An 18,132-nucleotide genomic window follows, 5' to 3' on the forward strand; every position below is an offset into this window, starting at 1 on the left:
TGAGATGAACAAGGTGAATCATCCTGCTGTAAAACGTGAAACAGTTATGCAATATACATACAATAATCAAGTAACAAAGACACAGGGCAGTTAAAGGTGGGGTTGCAGGTCAATATGTCACGGTGTGGAGAACTCCCCCAGGGTTCTACTGTAAGGTTCTATTCAGAGACTATGGAGACTATTCAGAGACTATAGAACCTTACAGTAGAACCCAGGGGGAGTCATCCCCAACGTGACGTCATAACCTGCACTCCGACCTTTATTGTCGTCACACTCAAAGGAAAAGGACAAGATGCTTGGAATATTTTCTAAGTCACATGGTGCATCGAATTCCTTATGCATGTCAGAAAGCTCATAAATCATTATTGTGGTAAACCAAAAAAGTTACACCATACTCCTCGCATGAAAGTACAAACATGCAAAAATAAAGTCAAAGTTCAGTCTTTTGTTGTCTGAGCGGAGCTCTTTAAGGCAGACATACAATTATAAATAGCTTTGGCATGCTTAAAAAAACACACACACACATGCACGAACTCACACACACGCACGCAAGCAAGAAAGCAGGCACATACAGATACAGAGGCACGCACGCACGCACACACGCACACACGCACGCACACACACACTTTTGGAGGAGATGGCTACTTTGTTTTCTTGATATTTGTTTTAGTACGAGTAGGCTACCTAGAGCAACAGATGAAATTTAATTCTGGGCTGTTTATATTGAAGCTCTCAAGCTGATGTATTGATTAATGTGCATTGTCCTAACCAAATAAACAAATGAAATGAAATGAAAAAAAAAATCTGAGACTCCACAAGATAACGTCAAGTTGCCTACGCCAAACATGGAGGAAGGAGCGAAGTCACCATCTGAAAACCGGTCTGTAATTGGCCGATGTAATCGTGATAATTATGGTTTGGAAGTGTGTTCCTGAGAGCAACATCCCCTGGCCCCATGGGGAGGACTGAAACGCCAGTCAGACCTCTCCTTTCCTCTCTTCTCTTCTTCTCTCCTCTCCTTTCTGTCTCCTCTCCTCTCCTCGTCCTTTCCCCCTCTTCTACCTTTCCTCTCCTCTCCTTCTCTTTTCTTCCCTCCCCTCTCTCCTCTCTCTCCCTCCTCCTTCCCCTCTCCTCTCCTCTCCTCTCCCTACCCCATCCCCTCTCTCTCTCCCCTCCTCTCCTCTCCCTACCCCCCATCTCCTCTCTCTCTCCCTCGTTCTCCTCTCCTCCTCCGCCCCGTGGCTGCTGGATTCTAATTGAGGACTCCACCAAAAACCACAGTAGCTTGGGGGGGAATAAGGCTGGATACAGACGGATATAGAGCAGACCAGCCCAGCTCAGACGGGCGTGGGAGGGTGGATGGATACTGAGGAGGAGATGTGTATAGGCTAGATCAGTGGTTCCCAAACTTTTCCAACATATTCTTAGCCTAGCCATGGATTTCTAGCAATATTAGCAAACAAACTATTAATGGGAAATTAGCAATATTAATGGACCAAAAATTGCCATTAATAGTTTGTCCGCTAATATTGCTAGAAAACCACAGGACAGCAAATACATCTACTAACCATACAAGTGAATACAAGTCCCTTTTGTCCGCGCGACCCCCCTTTAGTACCTGCACAACCTCCCTAGGGGGTCCCCACCCCCAGGTTGGGAACCACTGGTCTAGCTCACAGCCAAAAACACGTAGGACAACAATGTGCAACGGTACAAAAAAGATGTTGTTGCATGCTGTGTGCACCGGCGACGCGTGCTGAGAACCGGCTATGCTGACCTTTCGCCGACTCCTTTCTGTTTACTTACGCAAGTCTTTATTATATCTTCGTGAGAATGAGTGCAACTGGTTTCCTGTCGGATTTATTTGGGATCTCTGTGCTGAAATCCAATTTGGTGACGTGTTTTTAAATGTTATTATTATAAAAAATGTATGCCATCAACAACAACGTATGACAATCCACAGATTGTATAGGCACATAGAGTAGGCCCCTATCTATTTTTTATATATACTATTATATTATTTTGTTATAAGCCAAGAGCACTCCCACACTCATTGCATGCATAAAAATCATTCCCATGATATTCACAGCATTATATTCATAACCTAACTTACAGCCACCTCCATTCCTTATACATTCTAATGTACTCACTCACAGCTCTCCAGTCATGCTTGTGCCTTAGGAGGGCAAGAGGACAGCTGAAGTACAGTATAGGAGAGTAGCTAGAGGTGAACAGCGTAATGGGAGCACACTGGGCCATTGACAGCCTTTGCCAGGCCTAGGACAAAGTCATCTGAAAGGGCCCTCCATCCAATACGTATTATGTAATGAAAACACAATTATGGGCCCCCCTCTCTCCCTGGGCCCGGGACAACCAGCCCCTTTTTCCCCCTCTGGCGGCTTCCCTGGGTGCACATGTGGCTGTAGACCACTGGTTCTCAAAGTTTTTATAACAAACGCCCCCTTGACCTCATCATAGCAGACCTCCCAACGCCACCTTGACCTCATCATAACCCTGTAAACGCCCCCCTTCATATTAAAAAATAAAATAGATAAAAGCTCTCCACCAATGGCAACTGAGCACTCCCCCACCCCTTCACCTTCTCGAACGCCTGCCCGCGAGGGCTCTCTAATGCCCCCTGGGGGGCTGTAGAGCCCATGTTGAGAAACATTGCTGTAGAATATAAACTGGTACCAGGCGAAACGCACTAGCCGTGAACTCACTCACACACTGACAGCAGCATAGACAAATGGGGCAAAACACGTCGCCTGCCCACCAGCTGTCTTCCAGCACAATAGGCTACTTGTGAGTAAAACTACCTTATGAATATAAAATAGAAATATCCAACAACAACAACAACAACAACAACAACAGAAAATCCAATGAAGTCAGGTGTTGCAAAACAAAAGTGAAGTAGGCTAAGGCTAGTGGTGCGCACATCCAAGACGCAGGTGCAGGACAAAAGGTCAGAAAAGTATGAAGATAAAAATGAATGTCTGCACACTGCTCTGAGGAAGAGAGCGACTAGCTCGAATGCGCTCACTTGAAAAATAAAAGAGCAACACGGGAGCACTGTGCGGAGCGGACACAAAAGTGCCCCCCATAAAGAATAAGGCAGTCAGTACATGTGTAATATCAATAGCCACGGCAAGGCAAGAAAAGGGTAGGGAACAACACGCACGCACGCACGCACGGCACAAGGATAGGGAACAACGCTCACACACACACAGCACAAGCACACATTAGGGAGTGGCCGCCCCTATGTTTTTACACAAGAAGGAGAGAAGTATGATAAACTCTCACAATCTCAAAGATAGACCTGTCAGGAACCGAGAGAGAGAGAGAGCGAGAGAGAGAGAGAGAGAGAGAGAGAGAGAGAGAGAGTGAGAGAGAGAGAGAGAGTGAGAGACAGAAGAGGCAGAGAAAGAAAGCAAAGCAAACAAGCAAGAAAGAAAGAGAGAACAGAAAGAGAAAAAGAAAGAGTAAGAGTGGAAGCCCAGACTGAGGTTTTACTGTACAGTACACCGTGAGAGTTCTGAGGAGGCCTGGGGCATTCCATCCCGAAGAGGGGGAGGGATGGTGGTGTGGGGGGTGGTGGTGGTGGTGGCTTACCATTTCGAGAGACATCGAGTTCTACAAGCTGCATAAAGTTGGCTATTTCGGGCGGAAGTCTCTGGATTTCATTGTCGCTCAGCCCGAGCTTCCGTAGTTTCACCAGCTGAAAGAAAGGCTGCAGAAAAACAAAACAAAGAACACACATCAACATCAGCATCACCACCATCATCATCATCAACAACAACTTTGTTTCAAGACTCAAGGTCCACTTTCAAAGGGCAAATCACAATATATAGACAATACACGGAGACAAACAGAAAGACACTTGTACCAGAGTTTCCACACACAACAAGAGAGCTATGTTAAGAAATGTTGGATGGAATGCTTTGTTGGCAAACCTTGAAAGAGGTTTAGCATTACAGTCAGGCACATCCAATGATATTTTTCTGGCCCGAGTCTCATCCAATGATATTATTCTGGCCCAAGTCTCAACATGCGGCCTGATATGCACCGTGATCATCACTGGGGGTTTGCATTGTTATGAGTCCTTGGCTACTGGCTTCTTTCTAAAGCTATGTGTATACTAAGCGCCACCAACGCTACCTGAGTCAATATTTCTCTATGGAGAGTCGGCGACTAAAGCAACCAAAGAGAATTCACCAGGAGCAAAGCGACCTGAGAGACCAGCGTCCTCCCAGCCTGTCAAGCCAGAGCCGTTAAATGATCAGCCAAATCAAACATGTCAATGTGACGTCCAGAGCGAATAAAACAAATTCATGGCAAAACTTCAACAACCTTAGCTACCTAGGTTGCGCAGGTCGCATCTGGAGTACAAGCTGCTTAACCCTTCATCGTCTGGGCTAGTTGTAATCAAAAAAGTCAGAGTAACGCAGGTGCTGACCCAAACAGAAGATAGCAAGATAGCAGAAGATCCCACATAACTCAATGTACCCATTCAACTTTGTTTGGGAGCATAGAACAGTGTTAATATGGGGCTTTATCGTTTCCTTTTAGTTGTAATTCAGACAGACAGTCTCAAACTTAAGAATCAAAGTAGATCACCACTCCTCGTGTAGAAAGTCCACCTCAGGCTGAAATACATGGTGGGCAGTTGCTTAGGAGAGGAGTGGGCATCTGGGTATTGATATCTGTGAGCAAAATTAGTCACTGATTATCAATATTCTTTTTTTTGAGGAACTCTGGAGGAAAGGGAAACAGGAGCCGGTGGATAAACAAATACTACTAAGAAAGTGGAGTTGGATTGGGCACACCCTGAGGAAACCAGCGAACAGGGGGCTCTGTGGCGCAGCACGCTAAGCCCCCCACATTTGGGCTTGCGTGTCCACGGGGACCCCGGTTCGAGTCCGGCCGGGGTCAACTCCCTGTCCCACCCCGTCTCTCTGTCCCACTCACTTCCTGTCACCATCTCAGTCTGTCCTATCAAATAAAGGCATAAAAGCCCCTAAAAATATCAAGTCAAGTCGGCTTTATTGTCAATTTCTTTACATGCACTGGTCATACAAAGAATTTGAAATTACGTTCCTTACTTTCCCATGCGGACAACTTGAAAAAACTCACGCACACTGACCATTTCGCTGTTTTTTTTAGTAAAACAACGAAATGGTCAGTGTGCGGGAGTTTTTTCAAGTTGTCTGCTAAGTGACCCATGGGTCATCTCTGACGCACCTGCCAGCTGAGAAGTGTGTACTTTCCCATGCAGACATTGACATATATTGAAAATAAATAAATAAATAAATAAAACCAGCAACTAGCATCACACAACAAGCCTTGACCTAGAACCTGCAGGGGAAGCGGAAGAGAAGGCAGCCTAAGAACACCTGGAGGCGGGACTCTGAGGCAGAACTGAAGAGGCTGGGAACCAGCTGGGGAGAAGCAAAAAGGACAGCCCAAAACAGTGTTGGATGGAGAAAAGTTGTGGATGGTCTATGCTCCATTGGGAGTGATGGGCCTAAGGAAAAGTTTTTTTTTTTTTTGGTCTTTGACTTTATGAGGACAGTGAAGATGGTGACAGGAAGCGAGTGGGGAGAGAGAGACAGAGAAGGGCTGCCAAAGCACCCGGGCCGGGAATCAAACCCGGGTGAGCCGCATGGTAGACAAGTGCCCTACCATTTGGCCACGGCAGGGCCCAAAATCTTATGATAGGTGGTGGGAGCTTACTGCGTGTGCTGATTGCTGAACAACATGCATGAACTTGCACACAACACTCGACTCATTGCTCTGCTCATTTTCACCCTAGGTGCTCTCTGCTTCAGCAGATTGTTTCCCAGGTTGTAAAAAGTATTATTGCAGAATATCATGGAATCTGCTGGCCTGATTATCATAGACTTGCAATCGCGATTTGCCGCCGAAGGTGTTGCGTCACTTGGAGGGCGCAGCCTGGCTAGGAACCTGCCCACATGAGATACTTAAATTTAATTTAATTTAATTTATTTGATTAGGATAATGCACATAAATCAATACATCAGTAAAAAAAACATCAATATAAGCCAGTCAGTATTAATGCTACATTTCATCCTCTGTCCTAGTAAAGTGTATAAAAGAAGCAAACAATACAACATGACAACCCATGAAAACATGGGAAGACAAACAATCGTTCTACTTCTATTGATCACCTCATCATGTAACAACATGTCTCACTCTCTGCAGCTCTCTGCCTTGCAATGGTGATATAAATACTAGGCCATCCCCAACACCAGACATTTCATCAATGCTGCCCAGGCCTGGTGGCAATTCAAATCATGTCTCCGGAGAATAATAGCTTTTAGAGGCGACGAGCAGGGAAAAAAACCCTGCTGCCAAGCCACTGTGTTGTAACAGGTCAAACCTCAAAATGCATTAGCGCCCACCAGCAATATTAGAAACAAAAACAAATGATTACTCAATGTGTGTCGTTAAGCTACATGTGTTGTTGAGGCCGCAGACTGGTTCGCTCATTGTTTTGCCTGGCAAAGCCTCGGAACCACTGGACTTGTTTTTGATGGAGCAGTGCTGCTTTTGCTCTGCAGCATGCGTGCACACTTTGCCATTTCTGGTTAGGTTCTTTCTAACCAGAATGCATTGAAATGGCAAAGCAAAACCCAGCACTGCTCCATCAAAAACGAGCCCACTGTTATTATTCAATACAGTATTTCCCTGATTGCATCTCTCAATGGAGCATTAAGCCCCTCGTTTCAAACTGGCTTACCACCCAGTCTGGGGCCTAAGAAGCTGGTTCAAGGGTAAAATGGGTTAAATTAAGAGGTAAATCATGTAATAGAAGAGCCAGGAGTTCTCATTGTCCAGGCTCTTCTATTAGATGATTTACCTCTTAACTTAACCTGGTTTACTCCTGAACCAGCTCCTTAGTAGTATAGGCTCCAGCTTGGCAGCAAGGCTTCAAAAAATAAAGACACTAAACCACTTGAAAACAAACCAACGTCACTGTGTACCGTTTACTCACATCAACCACAGAGGCAAAGTTGAAAGGGTTTATTTTTGTGATTTTTGTGACTCCACTCCCCTTTCTCTGTGTAAAAAGCTTAATTCGGACTGCTCCAATAAAGCCGAGGGTAAAGAGTCAATATAACGTGTGTGACTTGAAGAAACAGGCAAGAGCGTGGAGCGCTTACGTGGCTATTACGTACACAGCAACAGGCTAATTTCAATGTGTAACGCCCTTACGTGGGCAGCATTACATATAGAGAAAAAACAGGCAAGTAATGCAAGTGTGTAGTACAGGGGTGAGAGTGAAACAAAATCCTGAGCCTGAACTTTTTTCCCTGCTCTAACGACGACGACAAGATACTGCATAGTGACGTAAGTAACGTAGGCCTATTTTGACACATTCAAACATTTAATAGCCTGTGTATGACCATTATTCAAGCCTGATAGTAGAAGAAAACCCTGAACCAGTATTACTTTCTGAGATAAGAATAACCTAAAGGCTAATTATTATCAATGTTTTTATTTTTGCAAACTCTGTCAAGCCTGAAATCAGGCATGGAGCCTGAATACTATCAGCCCTGGTAGTAGCATTAAGTGGGCATTATAGAGAAATACGCTGGAAGTGCAAGTGTGTGGTAGCATGATGTGGGCACCATAACAATCTTTTTTTGATTTTGGGAACACTGATGATGGGCAAGACCCGAAACCTTTGCTACCCACTTTTTGTTTTGGCTTCTCTTTATTTTCAGCTTTTATTACAGTTTCACTGAAAAGCATCAAGCTCCTGTGTGCAACTCCTGTTTCTTCACACTGCATCATTGTTTTGGAATTACGCGCAGAGCAAAACTTCCCAAGTAAGACAAAAGCGCAGCCATCTCTACCTTCACCATTAAAAGAGTCGACACAGGCTGCAGGGACGGATCATGACTCCATGGGCCCCTGGGCCAGACAACAAGAAAGGGCCCCCTCCAGATGTTAGAGACCCTATATTGTTGGGCATTCAGGTGTTTTCCCCTGAAAATATGTGAAAATAGAGTTGTTTGATTTGTGTGATTTTACGCAACATGAGAATGGAAATTTAGAGGATTGGGCTTCAGGGCCCTCTGGACTCTTGGGCCCCTTGGCCTGGGCCCGGTAGGCCCTTGCAGTAATCCATCCTTGACAGGCTGGTGCAAGTGTGTCTAAGCATTAAGTGGGCATTATATAGAGAGAAACAGGCTAGTGTAAGTGTGTGGTAGCGGGCATCATATATATATATATATAAACAGACCAATGTAAGTTGGGTGGTCCAATTACGTGGCCATTAGCCTACATAGAGAGCAACAGGGTAGAGTAAGCACCCTGGCTATTAGCCTACATATCCATGTAACTGGCTAAGTGTGTGTCAGTGTGTGGTGATCTCAAATGGGTATTACGTGCTGAATAGGACAGACATCTGACAGTCACAGTCACATGTGACCAGCTCAGTGCACTCATGCCACTGGGGAAGCTCCATAGCTAATCATGGGTCATGGGTAAGCGATTAGGGTGTCAGACTTGTAGCCCAAAGGTTGCCGGTTTGACTCCCAACCTGCCAGGCTGGTGGGGGGAGTAATTAACAGGTGCTCTCCCCTATCCTCCTCCATGACTGATGAGCATGGTATCACCATTGGGTGCCTAGACTCAAGAAAGCCAATGAAATGTGGAGCTTGTGTGTAGGTCTGAATACGTGTCTAGCAAAGCATGCTGGGTAGGTTCTGTATACATGTACAGAACTAAAGTAAAGGAAAACTACTGATATCATAATTATTTCAAATGCACTAGGCGAACACACACAGTTTCAAACCATCACAGATTTTGCCAAATGTCAGTGAGTGATAAAATATGAGTGCAAACCAGTTGCTGCCTGAAAGTGGTCCTGTTGCTATGGGGGAGCTGATTGAACAGAATTGCACTTGCAAAGGTAGAAAACAAAATCACACAGCAGATCCGCCCACAGAATACTACTTGACTAAAAAAACAGTCCTTTAAAAAAAAATAACAAACACTATTCACTCGTACTGAAACCACCAGATAAGCGTAAGCCAGTGAGACTCCATTCATGCCTTTGTGGTGCAATGGAGAGACAGGAGGACCTGACGCCAAACCTGCACAACTGGTTAATGTCACTCTGGAGTCTCTTGTGTGTGTCTCTCACACACACGCACGCACGCACGCACGCACGCACGCACGCACGCACGCACGCACGCACGCACGCACGCACGCACGCACGCACGCACGCACGCACGCACGCACGCACGCACGCACGCACGCACGCACGCACGCACGCACGCACGCACGCACGCACGCACACACGCACACACACACACACACACACACACACACACACACACACACACACACACACACACACACACACACACACACACACTTCCCATCCCCCACCTCTACCTTTCGCACTCACTCACACTCAGCCTGCCTGCCTGTCTGTCTGTCTGCCTCTCAAGTAGGCCGCACACAAGAAAACGCTAACTCCGCTCTGTCAATATTTAAAGGCACGCAGTGCACGCCGCAGCGATGAGCAATTTAAACTGGCCTCTGAAGACAGAACGGGACGCCTCTTCCCAATTTTCACCCTCCCTAGAGAATATGTGGATTATTGGAAGAGAGGGGGTGTGTTTGTGTGTGTGTGTGTGTGTGTGTGTGATGACTACTACAAACAGCACTAATTAGACTTCTGGGAAAGAAGGAGCCCTCCCCCGTTCCTTCGGCCGTTCGTTTGTTCAACAGTTATTTAAAGAGGGAGCTGAAAATTGCACACGGCGTGACATAATAGAAGCAGGCGGGCTGGGAATCATGTTTTATCTTGCTTACAGCACACTCACTCACTCACTCACTCAGCCACCCACACACACAGTCATGAACTCACTCACATACATACTCACTCACTCACACACACACACACACACACACACACGTACTCTCTCACACAGACACACAAACACTCACTCTCTCTCACACACACGCACCATAACAACAACACATCCTCGCACTAACTGACTGGCTGTCCCTCTTTGTCCGAGCAACGGACCTCATTATCCAGGGTTAACGAATTATATGTGTGTGTGTGTGTGTGTGTGTGTGTGTGTGTGTGTGTGTGTGTGTGTGTGTGTGTGTGTGTGTGTGTGTGTGTGTGTGGCGGGAAAGGGGGAGGGGGTTCATTTGCACAGAGGAGAGGCAGAGAGAGAGAGGGGGTAACAGGGGTCCTACCATCACATTATTGTCCCTAAACAGGAGTTGGCAAGAGACGACCACACAGGTCCCAATCCACAAAGGTCTCTCACCTTTACTGTACCTGACCTGTCTCCCTCTCATTCTTTACTCTTATCTCCACATCTCCCACCTTTACTGTATCTTAACGTGTTGATCACATCGAGCAGGTTGTTCTGTATAAATTTGCAGAGCTAGAGTAAATAATACTAATCAAACTACCTAGTAACACGGTTCGATTGTTTGCCCTTTAGTAGAAACTCTCCTGAAAACAAGCTATTGTTGCACTTAGAGAGACAGGTCCCTGGCCCCTGGTCCGCCACCCTGGTCCCAACCCTTACCTGTGGTTGTGAGTGCCAATTAAACTCTCTCACTGTGACAGTAAACAAGTTCCATTTTGATGCAAAGTAGGTATATTTAACTACTGGTTTCAGACAGAAAACAGTGGCGTGCACCAAAGTCCGTCTGTAAGCGTGCCTGTACTTGGTGGCCATCTTGGCGACGCCTCAGGGCAGCTATTTCTCTATATCATGCAACTGCACATGAGCAGCATTTGCTTGCGAGGCGACTGGATCAATGACAACGCAGCTCAGTAGGCAATTGCCTCTTTTTACTGGAAAGGTGGGATATATGCAAGCAAACACTATATTGGCATTACAAATCACCCCCATACATTTCTATGGATGTTTCCTTAAGCGTTGCATCTCGTGTACAGTGTCTCTGTGCACTGCACCTCATACGCATGTCAAAGCCACCGGATGCAACTTCTACCTGCTGAGGTATGTGCTTAAATGAAAGGTGTGTGACGTCATGAAACAAGGCCCAATGGTGGAGACTGGGTATGTTGAAGAGCACTCAGCAGCACTACAGCGTACAGGAACAACGTCAACTATTATATTACAAAACATTTTATAAATAAGACACAGGCTGTCACCCCTCCCAGCAATCATCATAAATGAAAAAACTGAGTGAATCAGACCCTGAGCCTTCATCACATGCGTTCAACATGCATCTTTTTCAAGTAAAGTTGGTTTTATTGTCAATTTCTTTACATGCACTGATCATACAAAGAATTTGAAATTACGTTTCTTACTTTACCATGCAGACATAGACATACTTTAGGTATAGACATGTGGCAGACTTGTAGCCCAAAGGTTGCCAGTGCGATTCCCAACCCGCCAGGCTGGTAGGGGGAGTAATTTATCAGTGCTCTCCCCCCTCCTCCTCCATGACAGAGGTACCCTGAGAATGGTACCCTCCCACCGCAATGCTCCCTTGGGGTGCACGGGTGAGGCATAAAATGCAATGCATCTTCGTGAGCAAGGCCAACAAAAGCCCCTTAACACTTTGCATCGGCAAGTAGTTTCAGGCAGGAAGTCCAGTGGAAAGAGAGACAAACCTCCCCCCAGAAAACACTGTAACCAGGGTTACCATCAGCACTGTGGAAGGGGGCCACATTGACAGCAAACAAACATCTCCCACCTTATCTAGTAACTTAGAACCCCTGACAACATCAGGATTTTGTAATGCGATTATATAATTTCTAAATCTTAGTCTGAAGAACATCTCGTGGCTGAAAGGCAAGCTAGCAGCTTCAGTAAGATCCTTTTTTGGCACCGACTGGTAGTGTGCAGGTGTTTCCTTTTCTCCGTGCCTAACGGTCTACATAAGTGACTTATAACACACTTGTTCAGCAAAAAACAATCCTTTGTCAGATATCTGCACAGATTTCTTGTACGTTGCCAACAAGGCCTTTATTATTGAGATAGTTCTAAAAAGAACCTAGTAGGCACTTGATTTTGCTTAACACACATCTTTTACGGCACTTTTGCAGCCAATAATTAGGCACGCGTTAGTGGCCAACACTTGACACTTAAAATAAAGTGTTACCCAGATTTCACTTGAAACTGCGCAACATACAGTAGCCTTGTGTGAGCCCAGTGTCTGACACCAGCCAACACCCAAACCCACCTTGACTAACAAATGTTCTGAGGGAAACTACTACTATGCTTTCACAACAGTTTCTCCCGCCAACTTCACAGATACTGGCAGTGGACAGTTACCAGGAAAATGGGAGATAGACACAGGGAGAGAGACAGAGAGAGACAGAGAGAGGGGGCAGAGACAAAGAGAGCGAGCGAGCGAAATGTAGAGAGATCGAGAGCGAGAGAGAGTTAAGAGCGAGCGAGAGAGAGAGAATGAAAGAATTGTGAAACTGAGAGATCTAAGTGATCCAAAGCATTTCCTCAGTGATAAGCAGGGGGTTCCATTGCTCCTCCCCGCCCTCCTCTTCCTCCCGCAGTCAAAGGGCGCAGTGGAGAGGGCAGGAGGACACGTGCAGTGCGGCAGCAGCAACCCAACCAGGCAGGACGGGACGGCTGGGCTGGCGTCACACCCTGATACGTCAGCACTCTGCACAACACAGCACAGCCCTCTCTTGTCTCTTGTCTCTCTACTCAGGCCTCAAAGACGAGACGTGCCCGCTCTGCTCGCCCTCTCATGTCTCAGCATGTGAACACTGTACAGGAACACTGTAGTGCACTCACTCTGCTCAAGAGCCAAGAGTGGCGTATTGTTTGTGTCAGTGTTCTGAGCAAAGCAGTGATATTACATGTGCCGTGCCGTGCCCCCCCTGTATTTCTCCTCTTGCTTTGAGGCCACGTTTTGGTTTGGAGTTTTGGACTGTCATATGGGCCTAGAGCAGGGTGGGGGTACCGTTTTAACCACTAAAAATGTTATCAAGTCCTTCAAGGGCCGTACTATGAACACAAACCAGGATCTGTGCTCAAGAGCCAAGAGTGGCGTATTGTTCTTGCCAGTGCTCTGAGCAGAGCAGTGATATTACATGTGCCGTGCACCCTCCACCACCACCACCTGTATTTTTCTTCTTGCTTTGTGGCCGGTCTGTCTTGTACTGCCTAGGACAGTTAAGGCCTCCATGATCCATGTGAATTTATGATGTAAATGTTATGCGGGATGTTTGCATATGATTTAGGCCAGAGGTGGACAACTAAGGCCTGGGAGCCATGCAGCCCGCAGAGCCATTTCATCTGGTCCCTATAGTCTGGTAACACTTTATAATAATGCTCCTTAGTAAAGACTCAGTAAATAATTAACTAATGATGAATAAAACATTAACAAATGTTTTTATTATTAACTAAGTTTTATTAATGCTTTATAAAATATCTACAAAGGATATATGCAAGATTTTACACACCTTATAACAGAGTATTTTATTCATTTACAAGCAACTTGTAAATGTTTGATAAATATAAAATATAAACATAGCATTTCCTAGTCATTTACAAACGTTTGTTAATGTTTTGTTCATCAATAGTTAATTATTTATTAAGTCTTTATAATGCTTTTTTGCATCCATTATTCTAAAGTGTTACCTATAGTCTTTACTAGAAAGAGAACTTCACAATCCATATTTTTATAATAATTATCCAAGACAGGGAGCTTGCGGGTTTGAGAGTAGCCAAGCACATATACTACGGTTGTATTCATCTAAGTACATTATAATGTGCAGGAATGTCAGTGTACATTATTTTATATTATTGACACAAGCCTGCGACATCTGGCCCTTTCAGTCAATATTCTAAATCCAACAAGGCCCTTGGACTAAAATAATTGCCCATCCCTAATGTATTAGGAGCAACGTTTCGATCATAGATCTTCTTCAGGCATCTTGATCTATGATTGAAACGTTGCTCGTAATAAATTAAGTCTTTTGCAAGCAGTGTGCAGATCCTTTCCCGCTCCTACATGTGACAATTTTTTGATTTGGCACCTGCTGATGCTTTTTTGCTGGATGTGCGCACTTTCCACTACACCCCATCCCTAATGTAGCCTATACCCTGCCTGCTGGACATGCTCACCTCCTGCCACATTAAGAGTATCTTTACTGCCAATTGATTTCTCATCTCAATTTTGCCTAAAAGTGGCACGTTTTGGTTTGGCGTTTAAGACCTTCATGTGGGCCTAGACCAGAGGTGAGGAGTCTCTTTCATTCAAGGCCGAGGGCCACTACAAATTGTATCAAGTCCTCCAAGGGCCGTACTATGAACACAAACCAGAATTTCCCCCTGCAGTTTAGGCCTATTGAAGGTGTCCACTTACAACAGACCCTCCCTTCACTAGGTCCCCTGAAAATATAAACTTAACTTAATTATATTGCAAAGATTCCTTTACAAAACATGTCTTATTATCATGGGAAACTGTATAATACTAAAATTATATCGGGGGCCGGACAAGACGACCCTCGAGACATCGAGGACCTCTGGCCTAAACCTAAATATCCCTCACCACTAATAGTGAGCAAGCTCTATTTCCACTACACAGGTATCGGTCTCTCTTTTTTGTTGTTGTTGTTTTATCTGGACCGTGCGACTACAGAGTGACTTTGTTGTTTTTAGTACATCAATGGAAGCCTTTGTTCTTTTCTTTTCGGCTGGCTGGACAACAGGTCATTGGGTTGGTTGGTTGGTTGCAAAAAGGGGAAACGGTTCAAAAGGTGTTCAATCACTGCTCTTCCACTTCCCCTGTAAAGTGGATGGGTGTACTACACACACACACTGATCCCTCCCCAGTCCTAGAGAAGCGATCGTTATATGGCCCTGTGATCCATCAAGGCAATGAAAGTGGAGGCCATCAGGCAGACAGTGGATGGGGAGAGAGAAGGGGAATCAGGGATTGCAGTAGGTGTTTTTGCTGCCGGCTTCACAGTAATCTAAAAGATTGCCCAAGACGTAACAGCTTTTCCAACCACCCAAACAACCACTGACTGACAACAATAACATGAACGTGAGGCAGCTGTCTGTGGCCAAGTGGTTAAGGACATGGACTTAAGATCAGAGGGTTGCAATCCCACCCTTCCACTCCCTACCATAGGCTGAGGTGCCCTTGAGCAAGGCATCTAACCCCCATAGTGCTCCAGGGACTGTAACTAATACCCTGTTATATATGTAAGGCACTTTGGATTAAAAAGCGTCAACTACAGTAAGTGTAATGTAATAATAATAATGAATAACTTCACAGTAATCGAAATCAAATTACTTCACAGTATTAACCTAAAAGATTGCTCAAGACTTTGTACTGTATGTGTTTTTATTGTAGGCCTGTTATGTCATTCTGCTGTGCTGTAAGACAAATGGCCTTTTTAAGGACATTAAAGCTTTCAAGTCAAGTCAAGTCAAGTCAAACAACCACTGACTGACAACAATAACATGAAGCTACGGTGATGCAAAAGACTCAACATGAGGAGCAGCTGCAGCTTTGCTATCTATGATGATGGCAAACACCAAGGACAAGAAACTGAAGAACACAGTGTATCGAGTTTCCAACTGAAGAAGTGCAAACAAAAGGTGTCCTGTTTGTACATGTGTGACATTTGCCAAAACTAAGTCGTGGCACATTAGGGTGCAGTGAGGTCCCAGCTGTGGCTCAGTCAGCTGGGCACTCCACTACTACACCGGTGACCCTAGGTTCAATTCCAGTCCGGGTCATTTGCCGAGCTATCCGCGTCTCTCTCTCCCCACTTTCTTTCTGTCACCCTCTATACGGTCCTGTCACAAACATAAAGGCTTAACACAAAAAAAATAGTGTACTGTGTGATAGGAGTTTTGGGCAGAGGAACAGTCTCAGCAGTCAGATTTGTTGCAGTTGCTGCAGGAATTCAGATTGTTTTGAAAACATTCTTCGTTTCGCCCAGTATTCCGGAAAACACCATCTCACTCCAACCTGTTGAATTCCTTTAATTCCTTTACCAGGGTTCGAGGAGAGCAAGCAATAGCTTTCTGTACTAAGAAGAAACCAACCTGCTTCTTTTAAACATCTCTCATGTCTACCAACTATGTCACAAATGTGAAATATGGTGGAAAGACTGTTAACAACTACCCACGTTGTCTGTCTTGCCTATCTTCAATTGTCTTGACAACCGTGAGCTGGGGGGAAGGTGTGTGTGTGTGTGTGTGTGTGTAATGGCATTTGGGACGACATCATAAAACAATCCTCCCATTCTCTGCTGTCACCCTTCATCAAGTCACATGGCTGGCCAACGTAGTAACTTATTGACCGCCCGCCCGGTGAGCAATGTTTTATTGCTGAAATAGCTTGAATGTCTTATGGCACTGAGACAAGGATAGAAATGGCACATGCGATAGTACGGTTGTCCTCTTGTAGCACTCCTTGTTCTCTCTCTCTATAACAGAATAGAGCAATTGTCTTCCCCCGGCATCTAACCTACATCAACTCCTTGCGTAAGCCCTGCATGATGGGAACACAACTGTACTATAGTCACACACAAGAAGCACAGATCTCTCTCTCCATCTCAGATGATGTGGGCCAATTGTCCTAGCAGACAGGCAGGTCAAAAACCCATCCGACTAGTCAGGGTGGCATGGCATTACTTACACCCCAAGCAACACCATGGCAAGCCTGAAGTGTAGTCGTAGAAATGTCCTACTTATAAAGAGGGTGCAAGGGATAGAATCTCCCCGAAATCCCACATGTAAAATTCTACTTACAATGTAAACAGAACGCTGAGTGGGGGGATTGAGCCACACCTATAGCCAACCTCTCGTGACTAGGGCAAGATGGACATCTCTTTAAATTATGGGATGGATAGGAAAGACAAAGTCCTTTACTGCACAGGCATAAATAAGATAATTTACTTACTGATCCTCTGTCACTGGGTTTCAATATGAGCTCTGAAAGTGGCAATGACATGTTGTGGGCTTTCAATCAAAGTTGGATCAGCTGTAAAGCCTAATGGGTAGAGAGGCCTTCAATGGCCCCTCCGGGTAGTGGGTCGATACGTTTGACATTTCTACAAATGTTTACAGACACAAGTCAGAGACTGTGGATGCTCTCAGGTGGAACGCTGAAGGTCACCAGTTGGAAAAGTACAGTGCAGGAAGAAACAAACTGAATAGCCTTAGGGAAATTCCTGTGTGGTCGCTTACATTGCGTAAGTGAAACGACACATTCTCATGAAATACACTCGTACCTGTCACCACCGTTTCACCTCACGCTAGCCTGTTAGCTAACTCGAAACTGGATGCTAGAAGGAGGATAATGCTGGCACTTTCCCGTGCCACGCAGTACAGCAGGGCAACAAGTTGAATAGGTAATGTTACAGTTACCCTACGGCCTCGTCTTACTTTAGATAATGACTTATTTCACTGAGTCACTGGACACACACGACATGCACCGCGCTAGTTATAGCAGACTTAGCAACTTCAGAAGTCCCCAGGGGTTAAGCTACCAGGACCTGTTCTTACCTTGGGCAAGTCACGGAGTTGGTTGGCATCCAGGAGCAGCTCTTCCAAACTCCGATGGTAGCGGTAGATCTCATCGGGGACGTACAACAGTGAACAGTGGCGCTTATCGATTAATTCAATGTGACGGTTACACCGCCACAGGGGTATACAGTGAAACATCACGGGCTGATGATCCTAGCTGTGGCTAAATCCGTACAGTAAAATAGTCCACCGCTGAAATCAAATCTGGATGGAGCGAGCAGAAACCAGGAGAGTCCCTAAGTTCGCTCTTTTCACGCTCGCTCTCCGGGGCTACAGGTAGACGGCACGACTGCCCCCGCCGATTTTAAAAGCACAAGCACACAACGACACCGACTACCCAGGCTTAGCTGGATATATTGGTAAGAAACATGGAATAAATCGTCGTAGTCCACCTCACTTTGTGCACTTTAATGGGAAGATATCGCCAGTTTGTCCATCTTTCTACATCGCCTCTGGAATGTTGAATGGGTTTCTCATGTCGTCTGTCGTAAACTGTTACATCTCTGTGAAGTTAGATAGTAATTCGTGTTTTTCTTGTCCTAGTGTTAATTTCCTCTCAGTCCAGTTTCTGACCCGGAAC

At 45.4% G+C, this 18,132-nt stretch overlaps 1 protein-coding gene across 1 annotated transcript in view; it reads right to left on the minus strand.

The window, feature by feature from the left end:
- lrrc1 (leucine rich repeat containing 1) overlaps nucleotides 1–18,132 on the minus strand; it is an 82,340-nt gene extending 64,208 nt beyond the window's left edge. Inside the window, exons 1-2 of the mRNA XM_063191361.1 lie at nucleotides 17,532–18,132; nucleotides 3,613–3,730 (exon numbers count right to left, since the gene is read on the minus strand). Of these exons, the coding sequence (XP_063047431.1) occupies nucleotides 3,613–3,730; nucleotides 17,532–17,690 (277 nt within the window). The 5' untranslated portion in view covers nucleotides 17,691–18,132. The remainder of the gene's footprint in view (nucleotides 1–3,612; nucleotides 3,731–17,531) is intronic.

Source organism: Engraulis encrasicolus, chromosome 24, assembly GCF_034702125.1.
Source record: "Engraulis encrasicolus isolate BLACKSEA-1 chromosome 24, IST_EnEncr_1.0, whole genome shotgun sequence".
Classification (NCBI taxonomy): Eukaryota; Metazoa; Chordata; class Actinopteri; order Clupeiformes; family Engraulidae; genus Engraulis; species Engraulis encrasicolus.